The 15,535-nt window shown below is 32.0% G+C and overlaps 1 protein-coding gene across 1 annotated transcript; it reads left to right on the forward strand.

Moving 5' to 3' along the window:
* The first annotated feature begins 5,023 nt into the window (after positions 1-5,023).
* LOC134727166 (cytochrome P450 2B4-like) lies at positions 5,024-12,864 on the forward strand. Its single transcript, XM_063591546.1, has 4 exons — positions 5,024-5,386; positions 10,281-10,799; positions 11,381-11,824; positions 12,646-12,864. The coding sequence occupies exons 1-4, from the start codon at positions 5,035-5,037 to the stop codon at positions 12,825-12,827; spliced, it is 1,497 nt and encodes a 498-aa protein (XP_063447616.1). The 5' UTR covers positions 5,024-5,034; the 3' UTR covers positions 12,828-12,864.
* Positions 12,865-15,535: the final 2,671 nt, after the last annotated feature.

A 15,535-nucleotide genomic window follows, 5' to 3' on the forward strand; every position in this document is an offset into this window, starting at 1 on the left:
ATGTTCGGTTTGACTTTTTTTATTGTATAAAATTCAAGATTTAGTAAAAGTTTAATCTAACGAGACTCAAAGATGATTCATTTCACATCAGAATCTGACTGACGAAGGATATCTGTTATCCGAAATATTTATAAATAATTACATTTATAGTTACCTTTTTTTGTATTTGGAGTTGTTGTGTACACTTTTTTAGGCGTTTATATAATTTATTTATTGTGTACATGTATCGTTACTCGTAACGATCCAGCGCCCTCGTGGGGAAAATCGTTGACTACTATACAGACGTTTTATATATATATATATATATATATATAGTGTTGAGAACTAACAAAACATGTTTACCCATGCTGCATTATAGCACATGTCACAATTCAGGATTTGTAATCACATAAGCAACACGACGGGTGCCGCATGTGGAGCAGAATCTGCCTACCCTTCCGGAGCACCTGAGATCACCCCTAGTTTTTGGTGGGGTTCGTGTTGTTTATTCTTTTGTTTTCTATGTTGTGTCATGTGTACTATTGTTTTTCTGTTTGTCTTTTTCATTTTTAGCCATGGTACTATGGCGTTGTCAGTTTGTTTTAGATTTACGAGTTTGACTGTCCCTTTGGTATCTTTCGTCCCTCTTTTTTTGTAAGTTTTGCGTGTTTGAATTTTAAGTTGAGGATCATTTGTAAATTTTAGAGTTTAGTTTACGTGCCGTTCGCTGATCTAGTATACATTATTGTTTAGGGGCCAGCTGAAGGCCGCCTCTTGATATGGCATTTTCTGTTGACGTTAAAGCCATATTGATAACCTTGGGTTGTTTTCAGATCTTTGACCGGGTTGTTTCTTTGACAGATTTATGTTCCATTGTCTATTCCAATCTTTCAAACTACAATACCGTTCTTTTCCTTGAATGTGGCCAACCGAATTAGACTTATTACCGGGTTTGTACTAACATGAGCAAATGACGGGTATTATATGTTGAACAAGAACGGCTTACCATTCAAGAGCACATGGGATCATCCTCGGTTTTGCTGGGGTTGATGTTGATAGATGCAGTATGACACACAATTTTTCATTTTTCATTTAAAAAAAGCATACGATGTTAAAATCCTGACGTTACAATTTCCTTAGCTTTGATACTTACAGATATATATGATGCTTATCTCTCCTTTTGTAGCTGTTACATTGATTCTCACACTAATATGTAAGTTTAGGAATACTTTATACAATATGTAAGTGTAATTTTATTCCACTGTATATTGATTCCGGGTAACTGTTTTTTTTACTAGGGGATATTGGTTGTAAATAGTGTGAAAGCGTCGATCTTGATATCGTTGTTGTGTTTATATGAGACCGGTCTATTGTTTACATAAATTAGTACATTAAACTTAGAAAATTTTCAAGGAACCAGTTCAATTAATCTGAACCGTTTTATGATGTAGTATAAAAGACATTTAAAGTTGTACAGCATAAAATATAATTTGGTGGGGTTTTCTCACCAACTTCCGAAATAAATGGGAAGTAATATGAAACTATTCTCCAGTACTGAAAATTGCAAAAATATCCCGTAGATTCACGAGCTTCAATTACTGAAGAGCGAAAAAGAACGTATTTATATTCTAAACACATGATGACAAAAAGTGAGTGACAGCCAGTTGTAACGAATGCAAACAAAGAAAGTGTTGAAAATTACCTTTATTCTCGATTAAACAAAAACAAAAAAAACTAGTGCGATCATTCCTCTAAAAAGTCACAAGTATAATCATTCCTTATTAAAAATCACTTATGGTGTTATTCCGGATACAAAAAAACACTAGAGAAATAATTCCTAGTTCAAAACACAAGTGTGAACATTCCTCGGATGAAAAACACTAGTTTATTTAGTCTATATTTTACACCAATCGATATGTTAGTCTAAGTTAATTCAAATACCCCCAAAATATTATTTGTTGGATAAAACACTAGGTGTATTCCTTCTCCGGATAAAGTATACTGCTGAATCAAACCGTTGTTGCATTTGTTTATACATAATATCACACAATTGTATTAATTGTATGTTTAAAAATAAAAGTTATACTATACGTACATCTTATAATGGCATACTTGAATTGAGGTTACATAATACTAGTAAAATAAACTTTTTTTTTTATCTGTGTTCGCACTTGCAATTTTTTGTATTATAGTAGTTCGCATTCTTTATTTTCATGGAGAAAAAGGGCTTTTATATTGGACAATGTATCAACAAGATCTCCATAGTTTTTAGTACAGAGAGATGATAACAGTTTAATATCAGACTCCTAGAATATTTGAAATTCACACGTTCTTTATGCGGTTTCATTTATTGTTTTGCATGCTCATTGTACTAAAATGTCTTATTTCAAATTATGTGTTACTCTCTTTCTTGATTCTATATGCATGATTAACAAAGTATTTTAAATTGTTTTTTAAAGAATAGAAAGAGAGAGACGACTAATCAACATAGTAAACAGAAGCAGTGGACTTGTTATACTAACACGACTGATTGGAGCATGGGAGACGTACAAACGGCCTTCTATCTTGTTGCTTTTATTCATGGTATAAACAGCTGAAAACAATATGTTATATAGAAAATGCGGTTTCATATAAAATTATGAATAGTTTATGTATACATTCATTGTAATAGAAATTGTCATTATGGTATGAAAATTAAACACAAAGACTATATTATGAACAAGAAGAAAACACACGAATTTATTTTATTAAAAAAAAATGATCTTAAACAGGAAAAAAAAGGTGTCAAAATTATGATTGGTTAACTTCAAGTGGTGTTCATTATTTTTTTTTCAATTAAAAATATTTTATTGTTCAAATATCAAATGTACATTTAAACACAGGGATCGGACAAAAGGCAGTGCCTATACAAATCCTTTCCCATACAAGATGGATTGAATAACATGCATGATAGTATATAATTTTCTGATAAGTTAATAGATCATACATTGTTGCAGTGAGTCAGGGAGGCAGTTCCTCCACTTCTTGAAGTATTTTTTGTGTATACATATATAAATAACTATGTTAACAAAGTTAAAGCAAGACCTACTGAAGGTGATATCGAATTTTATACCAAAATAATAACTGTTGGTTAGGAATCAAATATATCATAAAGTGATTTTTACTCAAATTCACAAGCTCACTGCAACAAAGTTGTTCTATTTATATGAATAAAAAAAAAATTGATTGGCTCTTTTTTGCAATACATAAAAAATTTAGTCTACCATCTTATTACATGACTATTAATTTCTTGATTTTTGAAAGTATAATTACTAATACAAAAAATATAATAAAATATATATAAATTTATTTGCAAAAAGATGCTAAACACAATTGGTTGTTTTTTGTGTTAAAAGTTAGGTTTGTCTTTAATTAAGACTAAAGAGTGGTACACTGTGGTTATAGGCTGGTTTCTAAACAGTATAATATCACATGAATTATTATAAAAATCTTCCAGTTTCATGAATATATTGTTGTACATATGTAAATATCTCTGTGTTTTCATCAATATTTAAGTCTGAGCAAGCCTCGTCTCTGGCCAGTCGTTGGAAACATGCTGTCCATCACAGGAAAACAAAATTTGATTGAAGCTTTCCGTGAATTACGACAACAGTATGGGGATATATACAGTTTGAAGCTAGGGTCGAGTTGGATAGTAGTTATAGTAGTTATGGTGTTCATTATCTTATATGCAATGAAAATATATGCAAAAATGTTGTCTGCAGAAATGATTGAACATGATAAAACTCATCCAAGTATTTCATTATTTGATACAAAGATACATTCTGCATATTAAAAAGTGCAAGTAAACCAAAGACAAATAGCAGAGGAAAAACAATGGTGGTATAACTCCTGAACACGATAAGCAGGTCTTCTATATTTACTAGTCACGCTAAAATCACGTTACATATATAAAAAAATCAAGATTTCATTTTGCCGCAGTATCATAGATTATAACCTAAGAAGTCTTGTGGCTGAGACAACAATTGTATACATCATATGATGTTATAAAGCCATGCGTTCCATTAATACATACAAAAGCTCGAAGCCAACTAAAGGTCCGCCTCCTATTGCGTTTTTTTTTTGTTATTGCTGCGTTGCCTTTGGTGGCCTAAGACTGTTTTGATTTTTGATTGTTAAAAAGGCGATTTGGTGTCACGATATCTCAGTAGCAAGGGTTAGAATCCTGGCGAGGGAAGAACAAAAAATTTGCGAAAGCAAATTTACAGATCTTACATTGTTGGTGTGTAGACGAGTCGTATATAAACAATATAAGGTCAATGTCAGGAAAATGTATTTTTTGCATGAGGCTGAGAAACTGGGTAAGGACAAGGTTTTACCGAGCCCTCGCCCAGTTTTGCGCCGAGTACCAAAAAGTGTACATTTTTATGACATTGACCTAATATTGTTTTATACTTCCAACTTAAATTAATAGATTAATAGCTTTATAAATCGTAACACAAATGTCAAAGTTATGTGCATCCTTTAATGGACCCCTGGTTATTGAGAAAGTGTTCCATGATGAAATTGACATTATACAAAATATAGGCTATGTTACAATATTTAGAAAATAAACACAACTAGTTGCAGTATAATCTATTTTAATCTGCCAAGGTGAATAGTAGGAATAAGGATTTTTACCATTGGCTAACGAAAAAAAGAACAGATGACCATCACTATGTCCTTCAAAAAAGTTGATATTGTTAGTACTTTTTGATTAGCTTTTTTGCTTTAATAATATATCGGTCCTGAAATAGTAATAAAAATCATGTAAATTAAATGAACTTTTCATAAAAACAACATATTGTGCCAACATATCATTTGAAATTTTCATGTAAACTTATTTGCTCGAAGATCTTATTTTTCCAGGTTCAAAGGAAAGATGTTAATCCAAACAGTTATTATAAATTAATCGTATTATCATACATTTGACAACTATGTAAATAACATTTCAAAATAATTATTATCTTATCAGTGGAAAGGTCAGTATACCTGTCTCATTGTTCATACAATAAGATGGATTTTTCTCTTTTCACTGATGCATCGTCAATTTTGTTTCTTGTTTTGTTCGGTCTTATAACGTATACACTAATTACGCAATGTCGTCGACCGTCTGGAATGCCTCCTGGGCCTCGTCTCTGGCCAGTCGTTGGAAACATGCTGTCCATCACAGGAAAACAAAATTTGATTGAAGCTTTCCGTGAATTACGACAACAGTATGGGGATATATACAGTTTGAAGCTAGGGTCGAGTTGGATAGTAGTTATAAATGGATACGATAATTTAAAGGATGCTTTAGTGAAGCAAGGTGACATGTTCAGTGATAGACCAGACAATTTCTTTTTTACAAGGCTATTACAACATCAAGGTAAGCATATTATGCAGATATGCGACCGGATCTTGTGTTATGTTTGTACATTATAATATCAAATTAAGTATATATATATATATATATATCATTGGGATATCATAGTAGCAAAGTGACACACACATACACATACAGATGCAAAGTGTTCTTTTAAAATACTATATCATTTAACCCCTTATAACCTAAAATGACAAAGGTCAACTATCTCCCAAAAAAGCAAAAACTAATAAAATCAAATCCTGACCACATGAACATCTTCAATATTTGTAAGAATAGCCAGCAAAATGTTAACTTCCTAAAATTCAAACTGCAATAGGAGTAACATGGAAACGGTCCTCTTATGCAAAACAATACTCTAAAAAGTGACAAAGTTCAACTATCTCCCAAAAGAGCAAATATTAACAAAAATCAAAACCCTGAGCACATGCATACCGTCAATATATTTGTACAAACAGCAGCAAAGTGAAAACTTCCTATGATTCAAACTGTACGAGATGTTAAGCTTAATAACTATGTTCCCATATTTGGACGGACGGACAGGGGTAAAACAATATGTCCACGAACATTACCGAACAGTAAACCTAATGTCTTTATAGTATGTCAAGGTCATACTCGCTCAAAGACTAAACATTGCAGATTAACTATATTAGGAACAATAGGTTGTTATGTTCTTTGGCATATTGCTGTCAAATTTAAGGGTTTAATTAATCAAAGTAAAGAAAGCTAGAATTTTCAGATAGTCATCGTTAAAACTTTTTATAACTATTTCAAAGCAACTCAGTGGATTTTTTAATCAAAATCCGCCACTATCTTCATTATTTATTTATCTTACAAAAACAGGTTATTTGGTCATTTGGTTTTTGCTGTCAAATTTTAATATTTAAATTATAGGTTTCTATCTGAATTTTGTCCAAGCTGAAAGTTTTAGCCTTCTTCTACCTATTAACTAAGTCCCTTAATTTGACAGCAATACACCAAAGTAAAAAACAACCTAGTATATTGTAAGATAAATATATAACAAGATAGCTGAAAAGTTTGATAAAAATCCAAGTTGATTTGAAAAAAAGTTATAAAATTTTATAAATAACACCTTTGTTTTGTTAAAACAAGAATTAAATATAATCATGATAATATAACTTTCATAACAATCCTTGATCTCCTTTAAATAAGAAAAAAAAGTTACAGTAAAAATTTATTATATCCCCGCTTTAAAAAAGGGGGGTATACTGTTTTAACTCTGTCTGTCCGTCAGTCCGTCCGTCCGTCCGTCAGTCAGTCCGTCCCACGAATATTTTTCGTCGCATTTTTCTCAGGAACTACAATACAAGGATTTCTGAAATTTGGTTTCAGGGTTTATCTAAGTCAGCTATACCGTGTGATGCGTTTTCAGATTGATCACTGGAAAACTTCCTGTTTACCGAACACTTGTATGATTTTACACATGATAGCCAAGTTGAAAATTTTCGTCACACTTTTCTCAGGAACTACAATAAAAGGATTTCTGAAATTTGGTTTCAGGATTTATATAAGTCAGCTATACCGTGTGATGCATCACTCGACAACTTCCTGTTTACCGAACACTTGCATATTTTTACACTATTTATTTTTTCGTCGCATTTTTCTCAGGAACTACAATACAAGGATTTCTGAAATTTGGTTTCAGGGTTTATCTAAGTCAGCTATACCGTGTGATGCGTTTTCAGATTGATCACTTGACAACTTCCAGTTTACCGAACACTTGTACGATTTTACACATGATAGCCAAGTTGAAAATTTTCGTCACACTTTTCTCAGGAACTACAATACAAGGATTTCTGAAATTTGTTTTCATGATTTATATAAGTCAGCTATACCGTGTGATGCGTTTTCAGATTCATCACTCGACAACTTCCTGTTTACCGAACACTTGCATATTTTACACTATTTATATTATCCACTTGCGGCGGGGGTATCATCAGTGAGCAGTAGCTCACAGTTTCACTTGTTTTAATCAAATTTGAATAAATTAGTCATTGCATACAAAAAGCACTTAAATAAGGTTGTTATAACATCAGTATGTTTTACAGGTAAAAAGAAAGCCCTACTTGTCTGAAACTTATTATTTAGCTATTGAATTCAAAAGGCCTTGCGATTTAAGTTTAACAGGATGTTGCAATTTTGTGTGGACGTAATTTAGAATTTAATTCTCCCTGGTAGATGTGATCTATTTTTAAAATGAGTTTGCTCCAAGCAGGAGGTAATGCTTTAAAGTTCACCAAAAATCAAAAGAACAACTTTAATAATTTCTTTAATCTTTTTGGGCCTAGATTGATAAAATCCTTAAATTTGACAGCAAATAATGGTTGAATGTTCTTTGTGTTAAAAATTATAATCATATTTTATTTTCTTTGTCTGTATCTTGATTGATATGCTTGTTATAATGATTAATAAAGAGTAAATTAACTTTTTTTTTCTCACTGTATGACAAAAGTATTAAAATAACGTAAATATCACATTTTCCGAAAAAGATGTTTAGGGGCTGATACGAAAAATGTATCAATTATTCTTCCACTTATGTTCGCATGCCTTTCCGTAACGTTATCGCATGACATCATTTCGTCGTGAAGTGGTTATATTCTAGTGTAGGATGTGGTCTTAGGAGTTTAAATGCAGTAAATAGAGTTAATACTAAGAGTAGAAGGATAAAGCCGTATAGTAATTGAAAAGCCTTGGTTAGAGCCTTACTCACTGGATTGTAATTTTCACTAGAATATAGATTAGTCACGGTCATTGCTCTTTGTTGTTAACTAGTATTGTTGCTTCCTGACGTTAGAGTAAATCTGTCAATATTTTCCCATTTGGTTTCCTTTTCATCATTGATTTAGATTCACAATTTATATAGGAATAATCCAACAACTGTCTTGCAGACAATTCTGGCAAATATTATTAATTTATATCGTTTGAAGTATAATTTTTATCAATATATTTTTTTCCAAATTTTTAAATTTTTAACCTATCTACCAGGAGATGTAATATTGTTATTGCAATTTAAGACTGGTCTTATGACAGAGCGTTGGACAGCTTCGATAAAGATACTGTGTTTAGGACACAGTCAAGGATTTAAGGTTAGTCCACAGTAAGTCAACCTCATTAAAAAGATTAAAATAGAATTTGTGCGTACATAATTTTGACACAGATTGTAAGCCAATTTATGAATTTTAAATTTTAATCAGTTTATCTCATCTTGTTTCATCTACTCCACAAACAAATAATACTTTCCCACTGTTTAATAAATTATGTGTTATACTCTATTCCTAAACTGGTGGTTTGTATACGGCGGCTTTCCAGTTGAAAATTGCGCCCTAAATGCATTATATGTATTAAATGTCTCTTCATATCCAAATTTCATAAGTTGAATGCATTTTTGATTATGTGCCCACTATAACAGGTAGATACAGAGTCGTATATACATTTATATATTTTGTTATCGGCGAAGGAATATTTGTCTCAATCCCCCCTCGAAATGTTTAAGTAGGAGGTGGTGCTTATTTTCAAATTCATATTTTATTAATTTTATATTGCGAAATATCGAACATAACATAAGTCTGAAACCTTAAGCTTGTATAAGGATGGGAACACATTCTGAATAATTTATCTACCTCTAGAATGTATCCGATGTCCAAAGCGAATTAGCGAACTAAATTATTTTGAAATGTCATTTCTGGAAAAAATGTTAAATCATATTAAAAGTTTCCAGCACTTTCATAGTCGTCGTTCTGTAGGGTAGTATAGAACTAATTAATGTCCCGTGAGTACACAATCGTGATTGCCGTATGACTGAGGGAGGGTGATCATCCTTTTAGTTTTTAATTTCCCAAATATTTTGTGCAGTATAAAATAAAACTTTTTTACCCGTTTGCTCAACATGTGTTGGAAATTTCTATGCATACATTTTTTTCACGTGGTGATGGAAGTCACATGACAGATTCGTCTGGAAACCGTATCCCGGAACTGGCCTATTACGTGTAATAGTTATATAAAGAAATATAACAGTGTTATGGATAAATATGAATTCGACAGAAAAAAAGGGTGATGCTCTCAGTATTGAACTGGTTCATGTTTCGACCAGGAAACAGATTCATTTACAGGAAACATGTTTAAGAAATTCATGAATTCACGGAACTGTAGTAAATTGATAAACGAATCCCTCAATATTCTGAACTACATTTGCAACACAATCTGTCAATCACCACATGCACCTTTTTCGAAAAATACAAATAGGACGAGTTGGCTACATTGCTTTCCACCAGAGAAAAAAAGATGATGTAAACAAGTTAGGGCATTGTACATATGTTGTATATATTTTCCATAAAGACAATCTTATTAGAACTCTACATTGGTGTGTGGCTCTTTTTATATATATATATGGCTCTTTAGATATATATTGAAAATAAATCTGCAGTTATAACAATGTTTCTCGATTCCTAATAAATTGGTGTACATCGTGGAAAAATTGTCTTAGAGCACACCACTTATGGATTATATGAGCCAAAAATATAAAACTTTCAAAAATATTTCTTAAAAAATTCTTTATTTTATTTTTACGGGCGAAATAATATATTCATCAATATTAGATCACTTCAAACTACAATCGGAGCACTTAACTAGTTTTTATTCTAAAAAAAATCTCTGACAATACGCTTACAATACAGTTCTACAACAGTTTAAACCTAATTACCTTTCACTTTCACAATATATTCAAAGACGATTTAATTGCTTTGCTTCAGTAAGTATAAGAATAAGGAGACGTGGTATGATTTTAGTACACATCCAACATACAATGGATTTTGTGTAAAGACCTCATCAACAGTTCGAGAAAAACATTACCTTGTGCAATGTTTTTGTTTTATTTCAGGAATTATTGGATCTAGTGGACTTTTGTGGAAAGAAAGCAGATCTTTTACTCAAAAGACACTGAAGGATTTCGGATTGGGAAAACGCAGCCTGCAGGACAAAATCCTGGAAGAGGTGACAATTCTATTGAAGACAATTGAAAACACTAAAGGCGGAATTTTTACATTGAAACCTCTTATTCAAGGTGTTTTTTCTAACATTGTAACATCAATTGTGTTTAATCGTCGTTTTGATTATGATGACCCACAAATGATGAAAATCAGAGATATGCTACACGAGCATCTTACAGACTCCGAATTTTCTGGAATTTTAGACGCGATACCACTTTTGGAATCATTTCCTGGAGATCTTTTCCATGCTAAAAGATTAGTGGACGTCGAAAGAAAATTAGACGCATTTGTTCAGAAATGTCTTGATGAGCATAAGCAAACATTTGATGAAAATAATCTCGTTGATTATGCTGATGCTTATTTATTTGAAATGAAGAAGCGACAACACGAAAAAGACTCTGTATACTCAGGTTAGAATTGTTGTTTCCTTTGGGTTATCTTTGGGTGAACAAACTGTTTTCCAACGAGGAAAACACAGTTTCACTCGTAGTGTCAACTCGTAAACGTTGACATGGAACATAATGAATATCATATTTTTGCGATTCTAAAAATAAAAATTCAACAATTCAAATTGTGATCTTTTGAAAATTAATAACGATATAAAAACTCACATGATTGAGCAAATAAAAAAACACGTGCAACATTGAGATTCATACTTGACAAAAATTCACATTAAGATGTCTAAAAAGATGTCTATACATAATGCAGTATAACAGTAACCGAATTCTGAAATAACCATTCTTGTAAACACAAAGCATTCTGTTCGATACATTGATAAAGAAAAAAATTCTATCAAATGCACATTAGGGGTCACTCTTACCAACTATTTTTTTTGGCTTTATAATTCGAGTATGATCATGCGCAAGAGCCGTGCTAGCTCATAGCTCTAAGAATAAGTAAAACTGTCAACTAATGATCCTTTTAGTACGCATGTTACAATTTTCCTAACTATGAAAGAATTCCTACTTTTATTGAAACTTTTTCTTTGTAGAACGACAGCTTATAAGAATATGCCGTGATTTTTTGCTAGCAGGAACTGACACTACCGCCACTAACACACGATGGGCAATACTCCATCTTATTTGCAAACCTGAAATACAGGAAAGAATGTTTCTGGAAATTCAAGACGTTATTGGACTTGAACGCCCTCCTGATATGAATGACAGATTGAATATGCCTTACTGTGACGCCGTTTGCAACGAAACCATGCGGGTATCGAACGTGGGACCATTGTCTGCTCCAAGGTCTTCTCGGGTTGATGTTAAATTCCAAGGGTATAAAATCCCCGCTGAGACAGTTATCTACCCAAGTTTAGATTCTGTACTTTTTGATGAGAACATTTATCCAGACCCAGAAGATTTTATACCAGATAGATTCTTAGAGGGATCTAAAATATCTACCTCGATGACCAAATTGAATGTTCCGTTTTCGCTAGGTATGTTAAAGAAAAAAAAACAAGGCATAAAAGAGTCTTCAATTTTTTGCTGTGTTGACCAACTGGTAGCGTTTTAGCTCCTTTTTGGTCGGGTTGTTGTCTCCTTGACACTTTCTTCATTTCCATTCTCAATTTCATTGGTTACCGCGAAAAATTTTACTGTATTTTTCTTAGCTTTAATTTTATGTTTAACAATTCATAGTTATAAACAACAGTTACCAAAACACAAACACAAAAGTAAAGCATTAAAAGACATAGATATCAGAAAATGTGATATGGGTGTCAATGAAAAACTCTTCATACATGACTTGTATAGATTCTGAAACTGTACGTCGCCACATCATAAAACATTATTGAAAACAAAGCATGAGAAAGTGGAATAATATGTGTTTAATCTTGATATTGAATTGATTTAATCATGAGGAATCTTATATAAATGGTTTAAAGAGACAACGATCTTTTCTTTCAACGTATTGGAATTATTGGGAACACAATCAGGAGGGTACTTCGGAGAAAAGTATGGATAGGTTCCGTGTTGAAGACTGTACTGTGACCTATAATGGTTTTTCTTTTGTCCGAGAAACAAATGCAATGTGAAACAAGTGTACATTACATTAAACTAATTGTAAACATGATTACTGTACATTGCGTTTGGTGTGAACAAGGCCTGAGCCGCTAAGTAAAAGCTAAATCAATGTAGATTTTGTACTGTGATGTGAATTTAGTGGGACGGGATGAATATATGTTCTAGCAACTACATATAAGATAAAGTATGAACGTTGATATTCGTAATATTCTATATTGTATATTAATTATTTTAGGCAAAAGAAGCTGTCCTGGAGAAGTGTTGGCCAGGCAAGAATTGTTTTTAACCATCGTTTCTCTTGTGAGAAAGTTTAAATTTTTGCCACCTGATGGATCGGGACCACCCGCAAAGAAAAGAATGTTTGGAGTTATCTTTTTTCCAGCAGAATACAAACTCAGAGCTATTTTAAGGAATTAAAGTGTGTGATTCACTTTTGGCAATTGCCTGCTTTTTTCCTTTATGGGACTATGATTGTGATCATGATTATTGTAGATTATTAGCAACAAGCTGAAACGTTTAACGTTGTTTCAAGTTGTAAGTTATGAAAACACATTTGTTTACTTGTTTCGTGATAGAACAAAAAATATATGTTTAAATATTTCGCCAGAAAAATTGAAGATTTCCTAATTTTTGAACTATGTAATGGAATGTAGTCACGATAAAATGCACTTTAATATGTTGCGCATCACTTTTCTATCGCTGCTTTCAAAGTACCAAAACAATTACATTTGAGTGTTTCTCTTACCTCTCTTTAAATATACAGGAACTGTCATCAAAACTATCCTTAATTTTATGTCCACCTTACACAATAAGACCAATTTCTTACAGACGATATTTTACGAATTAGCAGTTGCGGACAGTGGTACCCTTTAAACACCTTTGAACAGTTATACAATCAAAACATATTAGAACAGGCAATAAAACAGATTTAGATTGCGCCACCTAAGAAGATGTGCTGGAAGTTCTAGACAGTACTGCCCTCATACAGATTCTCATAGTTCTAACCCACTAAAGATCTAGTTAACACAAAACGGTTCTAAAACTGTTTATACTAGTTCTATGACAGTTAATTCAGCAGTTTTGAAGAAAGGTTAACAACTCTCAATTAGTCTAATCAATGATCCCTTACCCCTTTCCTCGAATGTGACCTACCGAATAGGTATAATAACATGGTGTGAATGTACTATGTTAAGCAACACGATGTATTTCACATTTGGAGCAAGATCTGATTGCCCTTCCTGCAAACCTGAGTTTTTGTTGTGGTGATTGTGTTGCTTATTTTTTAATTTTCTATGTTTTATTTTTGGATATAGTTGTGTGTCTGTTTGTCTTTTTCCTTTTTAAACATGGTGTTGTCAGTTGATATTCGATTTATGACTTTCAATGTCCTTTGTTATCTGTCGCCTCTCATTTTCTTCACTATTTCTCTAGAACTGGAAATGTTCAAAATATAAAAAAGTTAGATTATTTTATACAAGTAACAGCTCTAAAAATAAGTTGGTCTGAGTATTACCCAATAGACGCTTTCTTTATAAAAAGACACTGAGGTAAATTAAGCCGGAATATAACAACATTTTTCCCTTTGCAGAGTCAATCGGTTTTTCTTTTTTGTATCAACATATCTCCTAAGTATAATCAAAAGTAATATTTTCGGCTTTAATTATACAAGGTGAATATCACCAAATAATAATAGGTCACACCCTGTTGCATACAAAAAAGGGTAGAAAAACATTCCCTTGAATTTGACAGTTGTGGTAATTTTATTCTACGTTTCATGTCAGTAACATATTCCTGATTCATAAATATATATCTTGGGTGTTCCAAAGCACAATTATTCTTTGATTCGGTGTTTCTTTAGTATATTTTGGAAACTTGAAGTTTCATGTTTTTTTAAAACTTGTAGGTAAGAAAAAAAGAAGTGAACATTTGATTGGTTAAGTTCCAGTGATTGTTTTTATATCATATGCAATGATATATTTTGTGAAATTTTGTCTGTTATACTGGACAGAATAAATCGTTACTCATGTAAAGTATTTCTTTCCTTTAAACAAAGATAAATTCATGCCCATTTTTTTGTAAAGTGTAAATTTTAAAGGACTAATACGGGAAACTCAATCATATTTTACACCTAAAAAGTTCACTTTATAGCAAACAAAACCCACCTGTATAGGCTAATGTACACATCGATAAAAAGCCTCAAATATTGTAGACTGCAATAATTAACGGCACACTTTTCGAAAAGTTTAACCTTAACGTCTGCAGAATACATCTTTGTTTCAAATACAAAAAAATTACTTGATATGATTAAAGCTTTATCCTGTCCAGTACTATAGACAAAATTTCATATAACAATGTATACTAGTATAAGAAAATAGCCATCACTGGAAGTTAATCAATCAAATGTTCACTTCTTTTTTTTTCCTGTGTACAAGCTTTAGTAACCACGTTACTCCAAGTTTCCAAAATATTCTATAGAAACATAAAATGAAAATATAATGGTGCTTTAAACTCTCAAGTTTATAACCCAGAATTGTTTTACTGCAGTGAAATGAAGGGTTAATTTCTTCAACTGTAAAATTCAAGGGAATAATTTTTTCGACCCTTTTTTGTAAACAACCGGATGTTACGTATTATGATTTGGTGGTATTACACCTGTAATGTCAATTTTAATTACAAAACATATTGATGCTGATTTCGTAAGAATTATTTGCAAAGAACACAATGTTCAAACACTTATTATGTTGATCTCAAATATTACATTGAACTAATTGAAATACAAGATACCGCAGTTACAATTTAGTCTTTCTCATAATTTTATTTGAATATGCGTCAGTTGACAGATATAAGATTTAGAACATAAAGACGATTTTAATTCTATGAACTTTCTTTTCTCTGTAACTATCTTGTAGCCTAGCCTAGATTTCATATTCAATATATATCTCCAGGGTGAGACACTATTTTAAAAGTAACTTGTGTCTCCTTGATCAAATCGTAAGAATGCTAGTATACCAAGTATTCTTCTAGTAAAGTTGAAGTTATTTAAAATTGTTATCCTGATTTATTTGCAATAATGCAATATTTGTGTCGTGAATGGCTGCGGATTTACCCCTCACTTTGTATCGGAT

The sequence above is a fragment of the Mytilus trossulus genome, chromosome 7, assembly GCF_036588685.1.
Source record: "Mytilus trossulus isolate FHL-02 chromosome 7, PNRI_Mtr1.1.1.hap1, whole genome shotgun sequence".
Taxonomy (NCBI): Eukaryota; Metazoa; Mollusca; class Bivalvia; order Mytilida; family Mytilidae; genus Mytilus; species Mytilus trossulus.